This window comes from Eptesicus fuscus, chromosome 7, assembly GCF_027574615.1.
Source record: "Eptesicus fuscus isolate TK198812 chromosome 7, DD_ASM_mEF_20220401, whole genome shotgun sequence".
NCBI lineage: Eukaryota > Metazoa > Chordata > Mammalia > Chiroptera > Vespertilionidae > Eptesicus > Eptesicus fuscus.
In genome coordinates, this window is record NC_072479.1 from 77,613,844 (window position 1) to 77,632,373 (window position 18,530).

General features: G+C 38.0%; 1 protein-coding gene across 1 annotated transcript in view; it reads left to right on the forward strand.

Moving 5' to 3' along the window:
• Window positions 1-517: 517 nt before the first annotated feature.
• Window positions 518-18,530, forward strand: part of SLCO1A2 (solute carrier organic anion transporter family member 1A2) — a 32,066-nt gene continuing 14,053 nt past the window's right edge. Inside the window, exons 1-7 of the mRNA XM_008140475.3 lie at window positions 518-592; window positions 2,383-2,524; window positions 4,505-4,637; window positions 8,055-8,155; window positions 12,953-13,099; window positions 16,363-16,461; window positions 17,165-17,383. Of these exons, the coding sequence (XP_008138697.2) occupies window positions 536-592; window positions 2,383-2,524; window positions 4,505-4,637; window positions 8,055-8,155; window positions 12,953-13,099; window positions 16,363-16,461; window positions 17,165-17,383 (898 nt within the window). The 5' untranslated portion in view covers window positions 518-535. The remainder of the gene's footprint in view (window positions 593-2,382; window positions 2,525-4,504; window positions 4,638-8,054; window positions 8,156-12,952; window positions 13,100-16,362; window positions 16,462-17,164; window positions 17,384-18,530) is intronic.

The window sequence follows — 18,530 nt, forward strand, 5'->3', positions numbered from 1 at the left end:
TGAAAAGAACTTGAAGAGGGAGACTAGCCAAACAGAGATTTTTGAACTTTGGTAGGCTAGCTGAAGCAGAGTTTTAGCACAAACACAAATCAAAGTCTGTGTGTTCTTAAAAGCAGCATTTTCACGTAAGTCCAAAAAAAAAAAAAGTGCACTTTGGTTCTATTTGTTTTGGTTAAAGAAAGGAAAAGTTTTGTTTTAACCACATGGTCATTATTTTGTAAGAGGTCATAACAAATAATTCTATCTTTAATCTCACTAAAGAGTAACTAAAGTTATTTGATGTGATTTTTTCAATGGAAACTTAACAACTAAATCTTCTTTAACGTCATTATTTTCTAGAAGTAGATCAAAAGCTTTCCAGGTATTTTTGTACAATGGATTCTGATTGTGTTATTCAAATTTAGTACTTTCTTCAAAAGAATGACGACTTAGGAGATTGTTAGTAATTTAATATATTTTTGTCTTCTTAAAAGAATAGAACTAAGAAATATCAAGATTTAAATCATAAATACTTTGGAACACTCAGAAGAGCAACATGGGAGAAACTGAGAAAATTGAAACCCATAGAATAAGATGTTTTTCCAACTTGAAGGTATGGAATTTTTTGCATGGATGTATGTATATGTATTTTTTGTTTGTTTGTTTTTTAAACTTAGATCTTATAAAGTTGTTCATATGTTCATGAAGTAATGTAATATTAATGTCCCACTACCTGTTATGGTGATAATTTCTTGCCTTACTGAAGTATGTTTTATAACTGAAAGTGTGTCTAAATAGGGTTATTGATTCAGGCAATTTAATCGGAGATAGTGTGGGGAAACTTAAACAGAAGACAAAGTCTTTAACATTTTTAGACATAATGTTACAGCAGGACTTATTTTCCTAGATCAAAGGCCAAGTAAATGCCCCCACACCCCTTCAGGGGTTTCTGGGCCAGAGGAGAGTGGGGATCTCCCCCGGAAAATGGTTCCTAGGCAGAAATGATTGCTGATCTATAGGCAGTGATCACTCCACAATGACCAAGTAAAGACAATATTTACTTCAAGCTTTGGCAGCATGCCAACCATTTTCAATAATAATAAAAAAAAGTTCATTTGTTAGCTGTTTCTAATATCTTGACTATTTCACAGCAATTTCCTTTCGCATTTTGCCTTCAAACAAAATCTGAATTTATTTTAAACCAAGGGATCTGGATATTTATCTTGATTCTATAGCTAGTGCCTGCAAGTGGTTTCCAAACTAAGACACTGCCAGCAATTTTCTCCCTATCAAAACTTTATGTTTTCTTTGTACGTGTGTAGAGGAAATATACACATGTATGTGAAAGTGGGGAATTATGATACAGATTTAGAAAACTAATTTTGCTTGAAATGCCACATTCGTAATATTTGTAAATTTTCCCTTAAGCTATCCTTCAATCGTCATGTCCTTCTCCTAAAACTGAGTGGTTAAAAATAAGGTTTGAGGCCCAGGCTCCCTGGGTCATATCTGAGTTCAACTGCTTACTTGCTCAACCCTTAGACAAGTTGCTTAACCTCTTGGTGCTTCACTTTTCTCATCTGAGAAGTTTAATAAAATACACTTATCTCATGGGATTTTTTTTTTCTTTTTACATGCTTGAAATAATGACTGTAATATTGTAAAAATTCAATAAATATTAGCTATTTATTATTGATAGCATTTGTGGATAAAAGTCAAATCAGGCATTATTTATAAACAGTTGGTCTTTAATTTTTGATCACTTTTGAGTTTGGCGAGATTAGACATTGATCTGAACGTTATGGCAAAATAATGCAAGTAGAAGTTTATCAGGTAAAATTGAGAGGCAATTGCTTAATAATCAGATTTTGTTTGTGTGTAACAATGTATTTATCTAACAGTGTGAATAACAAATGTAATAATTTAAAATGTGCTTTGCTTACATTGGCTTGATTATATTAAACCTGAAGGGATCAATATCATAAATTTAATATTTATTTATTTTTATATATTATTGAATTTATTGTGGTTACATTGGTTAATACAATTATATAGGTTCCTGGTCAAGGGCACATACTTGGGTTGCAAGGTCATTTTCAGCCCCGAACTGGGGTTGCATTGGAGGCAACCAATCACTGTGTCTGTCTCACAGGGATGTTTCTCTCTCTCTCTCTCTCTCCCCACCTCCCTCCCTTCCACTCTCTCTAAAAATCAATGGAAAAAATACCCTCAGGTGAGGATTAACAACAACAACAACAACAAAAAGTTGATTGCCAATTCAAGGATAACTTAAATTGGAGACTTAATTCAGTCTTGTGGTAGAAGATATTTTGTCAACAGATGGCAAACATACAATTTAAAAATAAAATTTTCATATGTTTTCTTATATTCTTTTCTTCCTAGATGTTTCTGCTGGCAATAACATGTGCATTTGTATCCAAAACACTATCTGGATCTTATATGAATTCCATGCTCACACAAATAGAGAGACAATTCAACATTCCGACATCACTAGTTGGATTTATTAATGGGAGTTTTGAGATTGGTAATGAATTATTCCCATATTACTTCCTTTTATAATTTATTTTATCTATAGAGCTAGTCTGAATTTTATTCTCCTTATTTGTTTTAGGCCATTTAATCTTATTGAAGAGTATATTTTATGAAACAGATTGAATATCCTAGCTAAGTTTGGAGTATGCTTAGAAATAATTCATTTAAATATTGCTTCTGAATAACACCTAAATATTATCACATGTTCCCCACTGGACATTTTATTCTAATAGTTTCTGGTTATCTAGCATAAGTAGTTAAGTATTTATAATATTTACATTTAATTTATCATTTGATGACTCTTAAGGGCTCCATCTTGATACTTAGGAAATACAATGGAAAACAAAGGAATGTTTTCCAAAGAAAAAAACAAATATTTACCTTCTGTTGTTTCTGGGAAACTGACAATTCTTCCTAAGTGCAGAGGGAAGAAGAAATTACTTTCACATCTCCCTGAATTGAGGGAAAAATAAATTCTATTCTTAGGTCCTGCTTCTTGTGGATGACTAGGAAGATGTGAGGACAGAGTGGAAGAATGAGGGAGATTGTGAACATGCTGCATAGAAATATGAATACCACTCCTTTATAGTTTTATCATGGTTTCTACATTCTTCAAGATAAGAGTTGCCTTTAATATATTTAATCAATCTCTGAAAGAAAAACCAGGATTGAGGAGAGGCAAAATTGAAGCTGGTGATTCTTGATTCTGTCTCCTAGTGTTCAGCTCCCTGTATCACCTGTATGCTAGGTGATGGAGTTAGAAATAACTCTTTACATAGTCTTGTATAGCTCAGCTCATGGTCTAAAGGATGGCACAGATGCAAAAGAATATTTTTGACTCTCAGCTCTTTATACTTATCAAGGGCTTGTCCATAATAATCGGGTTTCCCCAATTAGTTTCTTTATCCTAAGACATGGGAATCAATGTTTCATTGAGTTATTTACTCCTCAAATCCAAACTTACTTCTAAGAACACTTGGAAAAGTGGGGAATCCACAACTTTTTTACTTCTAAGGAAAGGAGTAGAAATAAACATAGATCTCTCACTTGGTTATGTTGACCAATATAAAGTTATATTTTAGTCATAAGTTAGAAAACATTTATCTATCTGAATTTGACTTTTGCTTCTTTTTTTCAAGCATAGGAAACATAATATTCTGTGGAGCAGGCGTGGAGAGAGAGGCCAGAGGTGACACATGGTCTGACACCTAAGGCTAGCTAATCATAAATAAGCCTTTAAAAATTTCCAGAATTGGTCTTCTATTCCTTCTTCTGGCTTCCCTTTCTCTGCCCTTTTTAATTGTTGTTATTGTATAGAGATCTGTTTATGTGTCTTTCAACATTGTAAAATTGTGCCATGCCAGCATGGCTATGGGTGAACCTGGGTGGGGAGGGGCAGTGAAGGATTAGAAAAGACAGACAAGAGAATAAAGCTGGGGCTAAGTTGGATGCTGCCCTCTGATTAGAGAGACAGTGCCACGGCCTGCAAGCAGAGTCTTTATTTTATAGCCAGATTCCACGAGGCAAAGTTTAAGGGTGTGGTCAAGATGTTTACAACATTCTTTCGGGTTTTGAATCTACTCAATTACATGCACCTGAACTCTATCAAGCCCACATCACTCAGCCACATGGGACCACAGGTTCAGACCATAAAGTCAAGCTTACGACTACAGCCTTAGGCTATAATTATGCTGGGACTTACACGTGGCTTTGCCATGAGAGGATCGTGCCCTCTTATTAGTCTGAGGCCTGAACCTGTCCAAATGCTGTAGCTGCTCTCCACTTAAAATAGCCCTCCTTCAGGGCAGAGGTTGTGTCTTATTTGTTTCCTGAATCCCTAGCACCAATCCCAGTAGTTGAGATAGTGTTTATACAATGAATGCTAGATAGTAAATGATTGAATTTGCCTGTTTATTAAGCTATTGCACATACTTACTGAAATATTTATTTTTAACTCACTTTCCCTTCTTAGGAAATCTTTTTTTGATTATATTTGTGAGTTATTTTGGAACGAAATTTCACAGACCTAGAATGATTGGTGTCGGATGTGCTGTTATGGGCCTTGGGTGTTTCTTACAGTCTCTACCTCATTTCCTCATGGACCGGTAAGCATTCAGGCTCTGATGACTTTTTAGATTCAATTTTCAACTTCAGGAAATGAAGCTCTGGAATTTCCTTTCTAGGAACAATGCTTCCCCAAAACTCAGAGCACCTTAACAGAAACCAAAAACACAAATTCTGTTCCACCAGTCTGTTTTGTGTTCTTGGCTGCCTCGCTTCCAGTTACGTAGTCACATAAATTTTGTTAATTTATGAGAGATAATAGAGATTTGGGACACCTCTTTTATGGAACTGAGTCTGACTGAAATATTTTTAGGACCTTGCAAAAATTGGAGATGACTCCTTTCTTTGGACTATTTAGACACTTTTAATTATAATGTGGTTTGGTTTAATTGTAGGTCATCAAGAGACAGACCAGTCTGAAGTTTGATTTTTATTTTAATTTTTACTAAAGTCATATGTATACAAAGTTGTAAAAATAAAATTGTATTGAAAAAAGAGTTGCCCCCTGCCCCTTTGACATTGCCCATATCACTTCTTTCCAGAGGCAGCTACTTGGAACTCTTTTCCCTCTTTCTTCTGCTATTTACCTCCAAATGTCTCAATATTTATCCTTTTAGTTTTTGATACTTTAGTATTATGTCCTATACACTGACTTTCTACTATAAAATTATACTCATTCTTTCCACGTGTATGACTATGTCAATATTTTATCATTCATTTTTAATCACTTTTTAATTTTTCCCTGGATTTAATCATTGCTTAAAAAAATTAATTCACTTTCTTGTTATTTGTCACCAAACTTTCCACTGGTAGAGCAACATCTTCTCAATATACTCATACATATCAGATGGTTTCATTTTCATCTTAGAGAATCTCTCCTGTCACCACATACTCATCATCTACAATCCAAATAGGAACCTCTAGGCCTGGGACATGGTGGCTTCCTTGAAATTTTTGAAGGAATACTCATCATAATCCTTGGAAATTTGCTTTGCCTCTTTCCTCTATTCAGTTACTTATTTCTTGGGTATCACATCTTCTGCTTTCCTTTTTACTTTCACTTCTTTTTGTGGAAAATATTATCTAAGAGGTTTCTGAAAAAGTGTTAAGGGAAGTAATTCTTATTCTACTCACCCTTGATTGATAGTTTGGCTGGTGTAAAATTCTAGATTGGAAATATTTTCCCTAGAAAATGTGAAGGTATTATTCCAATGCTTTCTAGCTTCCAGTGTTACTGTTGAGAATTCTGTGCCATTCTCACTCCTGTGATCAGTTTCCCTTCTCTGGGATCTTTTGGGATTTTCTCTTAAGCTCCAAAGTCTGGATTCATGATACTTAGTGTAAATCCTTTTCCTTCATTGTGCTAGATGCCTTCACTCTAGACATTTGGAAAAGTTACTTGTATTATTTCTTTGGTAATATTTCCCCTACCTCTCTATTTTTCTTTTTGTAGAACTTTGAGTGGATTTCTAGTTTTTGCAATCATATTTTTAATTTCCAAGGACTCTTGTGTTTTGAATGTATCTTTTTAAGGAACATCTTACTTTCTTTAAAAAAGTGCAATGTCTTTTCCCATTTAAATTTCCTTTATCTGTCTTCATTGTCTCTGTTTCCTCCTGTACAGGTTTTATTTGTTTTGACTCTGTCTTTACTGATATAGGGTTTTCTCATACATCTCTGGTGGTTCTTGGCTTTTTGTTCATATATCAGAGAGTGGTATAACAACAACAAACTAACTGGAAGTTCTCTATAAATGTGTAGGACATGGTTAATAGAGGACTTCTTTGTATGGTGATTGTATAGGGACTGGCTATTTTTTAGATGGCTCAGAATAGCCATAACCTGTCAGTTATTTTTGACAGGGATTCTCCAATCTGTTGCCTAGGAGGTAGAAGCTTGGTTACCACCCAGGTGGGAGTGAGAATCTCACTTTTCAGTATGAACATTTTAAAAACATCTACTACCCTTAGTTTTTAGTATAGCCTTCCTATTCTCAATGTGCCTGTTCAAACACTCTAGAGTCAAAGACCATTTCAATTGGAATGGCAGAGGATGTTTGTAAGGGGTTAACTGCTCCTTATATACACTGTAAACCAATCCTCTTGTTTTTGGATCATGCCTACTCCCCAATTTAGAAATGTCTTATATCTTGCCTGAAACTTTCCAGGAATATGTGGCACACATTTGGTTGCTCCCCTGTAGGCACTTACTTAGGGTTGTGTTTTTGATATCTACTAATTCAGTGACCACTCACTTATATGTTTTCCCACTTTCAAAATCTTCTTGTCAAATCTTTCATTCTTTTTATCCCTGTGGTGTTATGTCCTTTTCTTTTCTATTTTAAAATCCATTCACTGGATTTTGAATGAGTTATTAGGTGTTAAGTGGATAAGTTACAGGAAAAATACTTTTCGTCTTCTCAGGTATTTCTGTAAGGATCAGAAGTTTCCAGGCAAAGAGTTTTTATTGACTTTTTATTTCTTGTCCTCTCCAACACAATGCCAAGTTGTGTTTACATTTACATTTCTTTCTACCCTCTTCCAAAGGTGTTATTTTGTTTGAAGTTGGCATGTCTCATGGCATCGCAAGTATGGAAACAGGAGCATTTGTCCACAGTTCACAGTTAAACTCATGGGCATGACTAGGCAATTTTTCTAAGCGGAAGGTGTTTTAATACCCTAGTTATTTTGAAACTCAGAGGGCAAGTCTTTCCACCATTATTCTTAACAAAGAGAGATTTTGTTGGTCATATTTTCCTCCATTCTTTCACAATTTAGGATAATTTATATTCTGACAAAGGGTATGCTGAGCTTACAGTAATTTGCCTAATGTTAATGATCACAGTCTATTAATCCCTTTGCTCTTATGAGAAGAGTAAAGGTCATTACATTGTGCTGTCAAGTGTTTGAGTTTCTCCTAAGGTCTCTCATTATAATGGGCAAAGGTTTTGTTTCTCTTAGGGGTTAATGAACCCATGCAGGAATTATTGTTTAGATTCTCAGAAAGTGGGGGTATATTTCTTATGAGCAAACCTCAGAGAATCCAAAGTTGGAGACTTGTTTTGCTATGTTGTGTCCCTCCCCTCCCTCAAAGCCTTTGCTTCTTAATTATATTTTGTCAAGTCTAGAGTCAATTATTTTTATTAATTTTTGTCCCATATCCCATAGTAATTGTTTCCAGGAAATGATCACCTACAAACTACAGAAACTTGATGTTAGGTAATCTGAAAGGTAGATCATTCACATGTAAATAACTGAAAGCTAGCTGTCAAGGGATTACACATTTATAGCAAGTGGCAAGTTTTTTGATGATATGAATTTGATTACGTGGCAAAGATGAAAAGAGTTCTTTACTAAATTTGGATACTGTATCTTAAGTGAAGCAGGAATTAAACTGCATAATATTCACATTGCCTTTATTAGTTTCTAACATAAACATGTTTTTCTGTGTTCATACAGATATGAATATGAATCTACAGTTTTAGGCAATTTGTCCTCAAACAGTTTCTTGTGTAATGAAAATGAAACCCAGATTTTCAGACCAACAGAAGATCCATCAGGTTGTTGACTTCATTTTATTGTTTCTGTTCATTGAATTTGAAACTGAACACATGTTACTGAGGGGTTTTGAATGAGTTATTGGGTTTGATTAAATAACTAAGTAAAATGAACAAAATATATTTTCTTTGTTCAGGGATTTTGGAAGGGATCCCAGAGGGGAAGAGGAATGGCTAATAATGGAGCATATCCTCTCTAATAAAGGAGTAATATGCAAATTAATCACCACTCCGCTACACAAGCCACGCCCACCAGCCAAGCCATGCCCACCAGCCAATCAGAGCGAGTATGCAAATAAACCCAATCAAGATGGTGGTTAATTTGCATACATAGGTGCCCTGAGCGGACCCTCTGCAACAGATGGCAGGGAGCTTGGGTCCGCTCCGGCACCAGGCCGAAAACCTCTGGCAGAGGCTTTTGGCCTGGTGCCGGAGCAGACCCCCTGCAATCGATCGCAGGGAGGTGGGGGTTGCTTTGGCCTGGTGTACCCTGTGATCGATCGCCTGGGCAGGGAGCTGGGGGTCTGCTTTCGGCCTGTGCAGGAGGGGACCCCCTGCGATTGATCGCAGGGAGCTGGGTTTCCACTCCTGACCAAGAGGCTTTTGGTCTGGGCAGGCCTGGGCAGGGTTGAGCTGGTGATCAGAAGGAGCTGGAGGGGCCTGCCCAGGCCTAAAGCTTCAGCCAAAGGCTTTAGGCCTGGGCAGGGCCCAGCCCTTCATTGGTGTGAACTATAGAGGAAACACCTTTTCTGACTGCACATTGGCTAAGCTTCCTGTATGCCACTGGTAATATTCTTAGTAACTTGGGTAATAAGAATCCAAAAAGGTGATCTACGGTTTTTCCACCACACTTCTGGAGAAAAAAAATGAAGGTCCTCTGCTGGAGGGCTAAGAAATGTCATATCCTGCCCTAGCTGGTTTGACTCAGTGGATAATGCCTGGGCCTGCAGACAGCAGGGTCTGAGTTCAATTCTGATCAAGGGCATGTACCTAGGTTGCAGGCTTCTCCCTGGCCGGGGCCCAGATCAGGGCTCATGCAGGAGGCAACCAATCAAAGTGTTCCTCTCACTTTGATGTTTTTCTCTGTCTTTCCCTTTCTCTTCCACATTCTCTAAAAGTCAATGGAAATATATTCTCAGTGAGGATAGAAAATAAAGGAATGCATATCCTATGAAAGACACATCTTGAAAATGCCTAAAGAAAGTTGTCATTTTTTCTTGGTGAAGGGACTGGAGTCCGTGTTGATAAAAACACCTTGGTGGCTGTGGTGACTGGCAGTGGCTGCAGCAGCAGGGTGATGGGGCTGGTGCCTTCCCCTGATCAGTCCGGTTGCCTCCCACAAGGGGAGGCCAGACTGCGGCTTAGGCCCGCTCCCCATGGGGTGTAGGCATAAGCCGTCAGTAGGACATCCCCTGAGGGCTCCCAGTATATGAGAGGGACTCCCTACCCCCAGTGCACGAATTTCGTGCACCGGGCCCCTAGTCTATAATAATAAAAGTGTAATATGCTAATTAGACTGGACAGCCGAATGACCTTCCTGATGTCATTCCTGATGACCTTCCAGATGAAGCCAAGGCGGCAGGGGCAAAGCAGAGGTGGCTGCCATGGTGGGTGGAAGCCAAGGCAGAGGCAGTTAGGGGTGATCAGGCAGGCAGGTAGAGGGGTTAGGGGCGATCAGGCAGGCAGGTGAGTGGTTAGAGGTGATCAGGCAGGCAGGCAGAGGCAGTTAGGGGTGATCAGGCAGGCAGGTGAGCAGTTAGGAGTGATCAGGGAGGCAGGCAGAGGTGGTTAGGGGCAATTAGGCAGGCAGGCGAGCAGTTAGTAGTGATCAGGAAGGCAGGTAGAGTGGTTAGGGGTTCTCAGGCAGGCAGGCAGGTAAGCAGTTAGGAGCCAGCGGTCCTGGATTGTGAGAGGATGCAGGCCAGGCTGAGAGACTCCCCCCTCCCCTGTGTACAATGTGCAACGGGCCTCTAGTTACTCCTATATATTTGAATATACATATTAACACTCTTTGTCTATTCTTTAAAATGGTTATTTAAAAATAAGTCAGAGACATCCATTCAAGAGCCACTGCAGAGTTAATTCCACAGAGGAAAACATCTTAGAAGAATGGATTTATATAATTTGTTCTATGCAATGATAGAAAGTAGAGATAGAAACAAAGTTTTAAAGGTCTGTGTTATATCACTGATCTTCTATAGCAGACCAGAGAAAGCAGCAATTATGCCATACTTCTCATTTACTCTGTTCTCTTTTTTTTGAACTAGGAACTTGTCTTTGTTTTTCTTTCTTTACAGTAGTGGTGCTTCTTCTAGATTCCCCATAATCCGATGCTCAAATATGCAGGTCTCTGGCCCTTCATTTGCTAAGGGACCTAAGTAGTCTCATGATACTTAATCTGGAGGTGACTCGGTTGATTCATATCAGTGGGAGTTATAATGGTCCCTAAAGCTTGGAATTTCACTGCCAGCATGGAATCAGAAGTCCCCAAAATAGTTTCAAGGAGTGTAAGAAAACTGTTTCAGAAACTCTAAGCCAAAGGAACCACCTGGAGAAACAAAAGAAAATAGTGACATCAACAGTGGCCCTTGCTCTCTTCTTGAGCTGGCTTCTGCCAAAGGCTGACTTAGGTCTTATTTCCTATTTCTTTTTATTTTAAAAAATTTACATTGTCGAAGATAAGTAAAAACTTCCCAGTTTGGTGAATCTCCAGTAAAGTGCATTAATTCTTTGTATTAATTCTTTACCTGTTATTTTCAGTTTTGTCCACAAATCACTGTACTCAACACAGAAAAAAAATATGAATACTCAGAAATGAAGACTGTAATTTTCTGGACTAGAAATAACTGAGAGATAGACCTCAAAAGAAATTTCCAGACCCAGATGTGCTCAGGACTCTTACAGCTGTGGCAGCAGCTGGCCAGTTTATAGTAAATGAGAATGTTATAATTCACTTGCCTGAAAACATGACTCTATAGAGTTTCTCCTTGACAGCTATTTTGGTTTAGAACAGAAATGGCTAAGACTTCAGAGACTTGCCTTCCTCCCTTTCAGTTCCCTTTGGCCTAGTTTTTGTTATTCTACTAAGTAGCTTCTGCTCCAAGAATATGGGTATATTTCTTTGTCAAACCTTATTTGGTGTTTACAGTAAACAGTAGATTCTATGGAGAAAATGTGATTACTACCTAGTTAAGTATTTTTAGTGTCTATAAAGTAATCATAGCTGTACAGAATTCAAACTTCAGTGAGATTCTTATTTAAATCTTATAAGTATAGTGTCAATTCTAGGGAGATGTATTTGTGGTTTTTTTAAATATATTTTTATTGATATCAGAGAGGAAGGGAGAGGGAGATAGAAACATCAATGATGAGAGAGAATCATTGATTGGCTGCCTCCTGCATGCCCTACAATGGTGATAGAGCCTATAACCCGGGCATATGCCCTGACCGGGAATTAAACCATGACCTCTGATTCATAGGTTGAGGCTCAACTACTGAGCCATACCTGTTGGGGTTTTTTTTTTTTCCTTTTTCTCTCCCTAGAGTTATTATAGAAATGGAGTAGCAGTCATAGCAGCTAACTAGAGGTGTAGTTGTTGGCAAACTGAGGGAAAATAGTTCTGACTTCTAGTATTTGCCAATTTCTGTGGTGTAAATGCTCCTATCAAACTATCAATGTGTTGTCATTAAGCATTGGATTGGGAAGAGTTGGGTATAATACTCATCAAGAGCTCTCTTTCAGTTCAGTAGGAAATGGCTCCAGCATACAACTGACACTTGGCCATACCTCACTACTCTCAGAAAATGCAAGAGAGATGGCCCAGTGAGTTATTGCTAGCATAGTAATATAAATCATTTATAAGGTGCCATGTCGCATAAGAACTGTGAAATGCTTACCAGAATCTTAGAATTACATCTATACTTATAGCTTAACTAGAGGCCTGGTGCACGAATTTGTGCTCAGGTGGGGTCGCTCGGCCTGGCTGGTGATCGGGGCCTATTGGGGCCATCTCACCCAGTCCCGATCAGGGCCGATCAGGGGCGGCTGGGGGGAGGGACTGTGGGAGGTTGTCTGTGGGAGCACACTGACCACCAGGGGCTAGCTTCTGTGTTGAGCATCTGCCCCCTGCTGGTCAGTGCATGTCATAGTGACTGGTCGACTGGTCGTTTGGTTGTAAAGGTCTCTTAGGCTTTTATTTATATAGACTAGAGGCCCAATGCATGAAATTCGTGCACTGGAAGGGGTGTCCCTCAGCTCAGCCTGCACCCTCTCCAATCTGGGACCCCTTGGGGGATGCCAGCAGTCAGACATCCCTCTCACAATCCAGGACTGCTGGCTCCTAACCGCTCCCCTGCCTGCCTGCCTGATTGCCCCTAACTGTTTCTGCCTGCCAGCCTGGTCAACCCCTAACCGCCCCCTGCCAGCTGATTGACATCTAACTGCTCCCCTGCCAGCCCAATAGCCCCCAACTGCCCTCCTCTGCCAGCCAGATTGCCCCCAACTGCCCTCGCCTGATGGCCTGATGGCCCCCAACTGCCCTCCCCTGCTGGCCCATTCGCCTCCAACTGCCCTACCCTGCAGGCCTGGTCACCCCCAACTGCCCTCCCCTGCTGGCCTGATCTTGCCCCAACTGCCCTCCTCTGCTGGCCTGATGGCCCCCAATTGCCCTCCCCTGATCTTGTGACGACATGGGGGTGGCCATCTTGTGATGACACGAGGGTGAGCCACCTAGGCTTTTATTAGTATAGATATTTTACTATCAAAACACTAATGCAATATGTTTTTTCTTTTTAATGCAGAGTGTGTGAAGGAAGTTAAATCATTAATGTGGGTGTATGTACTAGTAGGAAATATGATACGTGGAATTGGTGAAACTCCCATCATGCCTTTGGGTATTTCCTACATAGAAGATTTTGCCAAATCTGAAAACTCTCCTTTATATATTGGTGAGTTTGAAAATATGCCTTAGCTTCTTTATATGATAATTAAGTTCCTTGTGGGTGGGTATTAGTTATTTATTTGGACTCTTACTGATTTCCAGAATGATGACAAAAGTATTGTGGCACAGGTAGTCATCAGTAAGAGTTTGGTCAATGGAATAATTACATGCTAACTCCCAATAAACCACTTTGCTAAATCTGTTCTTTGCTGTTGAAAATACCACTAATCTAGTGTCCCTGGAGTTCTCTTTGACTCCTTCTTTTCCTTGGCTCCCCTCTATATCCAATCTGTGAAGAGATTCACCAATGGTTTCTTTAAAATGCCCCTCATATTAAAAACTTTCCTCACTGTTTTCATTATGCCTATTTTTAAAAAAAATCTGTTTTTTATTGATTTCAGAGAGAAAGGTAGAGGGAGAGAAACATCAATGATGAGAGAAAATCATTCATCAGCTGCCTCCTACACACCCCACCACTGGGGATTGAGCTCAGAACCTGGGCATGTGCCCTGACTGGGATTGAACTATGACCCACTAGTTCATAGGTTGACACTCAACCACTGAGCAACATCAGCTGGGCCATTATGTCTATTTTTGTTCAGGTCTCATTACTTCATGTAGATTATTGTAACTTCTTCATTGGTCATTTTCTTTCTACTATTTTATTTTTTTCATAAACATTCTTGCAGTATAATTTTTCTCAAACATTGCTTTAATCATATTTTCTCTACCATGTTCATGAAACATACTAGCTCTTTATTAGCTAAATCTGATATCTTCACTTATTATTCATAGCTCTGTACTCTATTTATTTAGTTTTCTATATAGTTTCACTTTATCACAATCTCTCCACACTAGTTATGCTTTTTCATAATTTGTCTGTCTTTGTACATTTGGTTGTTTCTTGAAATTTTCTTTTCTAAAATTAATCAATGTCACCTTCCACTATAGCCAAATTAAGATTCACCATCTTGTATTGTTTTCTGATCCCCTAAATATTTTTAATTTATTATGCATAACTTGCTTATATTCTTTAGTTATTTCATCTGTTATTTATAAAAATCATAACTTTGAGTACAGTGACATTTTTCTATTAATGTATTAGACCTTTTAAAAACCAGAAAAGTCAAAGAGGGTGAGAGAAGATGAAATAGAATTATTTAATCAAAATAAATTAAAACATTTAGGAATCATTACCCCAAATAACTTTGGGTAGCTTTTGATGACTCACTGATTTCACAATAACCTTTCCCAGTGTTTTTCTGTTTAATCTTTTCAGATCCCTTCATATATCTCATTGAAAGAATACAAATGGCCCTGGCCAGTTTTCTCAGTGGTTAGAGTGTCTGCATGCAGACTGAAGGGTCTTGGGTTCAATTCTGATCAAGAGCATGTACCTCAGTTGCAGACTCCTACAACCAATCAACGTGTCTCTCTCACATAGATATTTCTCTCTCTCTCTGTCTCGCCCCTTCCCTTCCACTCTTCCTAAAAAAATCAATGGGGAAAAATATCCTCGGGTGAGGATTAATAACAACAAAAACTCCTTGACCTCTGAAATCTCTCTCTCTCTCTCTCTCTCTCGCTCAGTAATTCCACACCTGTTTTCCAATGCAATCACTAAAAAAAAAAAAAAAAAAAGGAAAGAAGAAAGAATACAAATAGTTACCTGCAATAAATTAACAAACACCTTGTTATAATATGTATTTCTGTATTCAACAAATACTAGGGTGTTTAATGTATAGAAATAATTGTGACAATCTTTATACATATTAAGATAAATGAGACATGGTCCATATAAAGTTTAGTAAATAAATAACTTGTGTAATTATAAATCAATTAAATTTGATAAATATGTCTGTGTAATGAAATTTTTTAAAAATTAAATTAATTTGAAAAATAAATAAATAAATAAATATGTGTGTGCATATAATTAAATAACTATAACTCAATTAGCTATACATCAAGAAAAGAGTTCCATGTAGGGTGCTGGAGTTTAGGAGAGAGCATATAAGCTAGCAATACAGTTTGAGAATTATCTATACTGAGACAATAAATGAAACTGAGAGGGAGAAGTGTGGTTGCTAGGTGAAGCTATATATAACCAGAGGTCCTAGAATAAAATACTAGGGAACACTTCTTCTTAATAGAATTGTGAGAGGAAGAAAAATCAAGGAAGGAGTAGTTGTAGAGGGAAAAGTAAAACAATAAATGTATAGTTTTGAGAAAGCCTTAGGAGGAAACTCAAAGAGAAGTTGGCCAGCAATGTCAAATAGGAAATGGAGACTTAGGAAGATGAAGAAAAGGACACTGGATAAGTGGTGAAGAGATGATTGGTGCTACCACCTGAGATTGTTTTGAGTAGAATGTGGAAGGATTTGAGTAGAGTGATTGCTTGGGAAGGAAGGAGAGGCAGAGTGTAGTGAAAAGAAAGAGAGCAGGGTGCATTAGAGGTATTGCAGATATCAGTAGATGGGGGAGTGTGAACAAGCACAAAAGAAGTATTTGGTTGAGCAAGACCTCAGAGAAGATAGAAGGTGTTGATGTCAAGACATCGAGTGTACATAGGGTGAACTAGCCTATAGAACGGCAGAGAAGGCAGAGACAATGAGCAAGCACATGTTGAAGTAAAGAAAGATAGTAGAAGCAGCTCATGTCTGGATTTTCAATGAGCAGGGAGGGTGCAGCATAGATTCTGAATTGTGGACAAGTTATGAGAAACTGGTGATGAAATTTCAGATGAGCGAGAAGTTATGAGGACTGTTGGAAATAGATAAGAATGCGAAGGGTAAGAAAGGAGATCCTAATAAAAGTGAAGTGTCAATAATAGTGAGGACAAAGCCAGAGAAAGATCTGGGAGTAAAGCTTTTATGAGAAAGATGCCATAGGAAATTTAACATCACATGGAATTGTGTTAGAATTCCTCTAAAATTGTGGCTATGGAAAGCCTCAAAATAATCTTACTCTGTCTGTGGCTTCAATGATAGCATGATCCCACCCTATGCTGCTCTAGCAAGTCTTTACCTGTGACCCAGCAAAAGTGAATTTGGAGGCTTAAAGAAAGTGGCTTTAAATTATAAGGCTCCTTCTTCAATGCTTACAGAATCAATCTTGTTACTTATATGGACACCAACTTAAGTTACTTGAAAATTGACTAAGGCAAAAATATCTAAAGCAAAAACAATTCAGTTTTGAGACTCTTCGTGGAATTAGAACTCCTTGTGTGGGTATATAACTATACTATAACTTTATATTTTCTTTTATTTTTAGGGTTTGTAGAAACAGGCGCTATCATTGGTCCTTTGTTTGGACTTTTGTTAGCGTCATTCTGTGCAAATGTTTATGTTGACACCGGATCTGTAAACACAGGTAATTCAGTAACATCTAGTCATAGTGTCTAGAGTACACAAAGCTACTTCAGGTATGCTACCATGTTTATTGTTGCTTTACTTGGCCTTCAATTAGATAGATTCACTATTGTCCAGGAGTTTAAACTAAAGTAGAGGAGTTTAAATAAATCTTTAAATAATTCATACCAGTGAGCAGGAGAGCAAGATAAAATTCTGATCTTCTGACTCAAAATTCAATGCTCTTTCTTCTGCACCACGACCACATTTCTTGTTTTTAAAATATTTCAGCATATAGATTTGAATTTCCTTTAATCAAGCAAACATTTTGGATAATTATACCTTATAGTTATTTAATAAATACATATTTATAAATTTCTTACATGATAGAACATATCTCCAAACAAATTTATTGCTAGACATTATTGTAACACTATGCATTGTCAGATAATTTTTTTTATTGTCTAAAGTTTTACATATGTCTCCTTTTTCCCCCACTTGACAACCCCCCCCCCCGCACCCCTCCCCCTCCCGCCAGCCATTCCCATCCCGGGCAAGCCCCCACCACCCCAGTATCTGTGTCCATTGTCAGACAACTTTTATGAATATTTGAATTGTATACAAACTATACTTGGATAGAACCTGAGAACAGTAATTTTATTTTTTTTCTGTAGTTCACATAGAAATGACTAAAGCTAATAAAAAATGTGTATATTTTTTTACAGATGAGCTGACTATCACTCCAATTGATACTCGTTGGGTTGGTGCATGGTGGTTTGGCATTTTGATTTGTGCAGGAGTGAATGTGCTCACTGCCATTCCTTTTTTCTTTTTGCCCAAAACGCTTGCAAAGGAAGGATCAAAGGATAATGCTGACATTGTAAAAAATGACAAAGAAGAGAAACAAAAAGAAGTCAAGAAGGAAAACGGTGGAATCACTAAAGGCAAATATAAAAAATTTAAATACTATATAATTTACTTTTCGTTTTATATAGATGTGTCTCTATTTGAGTCTAGCACTATAACATGCTAGGCTACATTAGGACAATTTGCCATTAACAGTCAGCAGTCAATAATGTCTAACTAGTCTGATTCTTCCTGTGCTACTACTTGGAAATAAGTAATATAATGTGGAAGCTGAATTATCTCAGATAAGTATTTATATAAAATTCTTTATCAATCTGGGACTCAACAAACTTATTTATTTAGTTTTGCCTTGAAGGTCAAATTTAAAAAAAAGAAATTAAGCCTGGCTGGTGTGGCTCAGTGGTTGAGCGTGGACCTATGGTTGATTTCCGGTCAGGGCACATGTCTGGGTTGCTGGCTTAAACGCTAGTGGGGAGTGTACAGGAAGCAGTTGATTGATAATTCTATCTTATCATTGATGTTTCTATCTCTTTCTCCCTCTCCCTTCCTCTCTGAAATAAAAAATATATATGTTAAAAAAAAGAAATTAAATCTAAGAACAAAAGGAGGAAAAATATACACTTATTTCGAATAAGTTTACAGTCCTGAATCCAAAGATGTTAGCTTAGCTGTGAGCTTCCTGGAAATTAAGGCAGAAAAAGAAAAAGAAAATAAGATATATAATTGTTTATATTTGATAAAGGGAAGAATAGTAGTTCTTAAGGAGAAAATCTTCCCTGAGTAACAAATTGTAAAAAAAAAGAAATAATTGTCATATGTTATGATTTAGGCAATATTGAACCCATAGTTATATAGTGCCCTCCTTCTCCTTCTCCTTCTCCTTCTCCTTCTCCTTCTTCTTCTCCTTCTCCTTCTCCTTCTCCTTCTCCTTCTCCTCCTCCTCCTCCTCCTCCTCCTCCTCCTCCTCCTCCTCCTCCTCCTCTCCCTCTTTCTCTCCCTCTCCCTCTCCCTCTCCTTCTCTTCCTTCTCCTCCTCCTCCTCTATTCCTTCTCTTCCTCCTTCTTTTTCTCCCTCCTCCTCTTCCTCCTCCTCCTCTTCCTCCTTCTCCTCCTCCTCCTCCTCCTCCTCCTCCTCCTCCTCCTCCTCTCCTCCTCCTCCTTCTCCTCCTCCTTTTGGTATAGATTATCAGTAAAAGTTTAAAGTATAATTTACAGAAGGCATTTC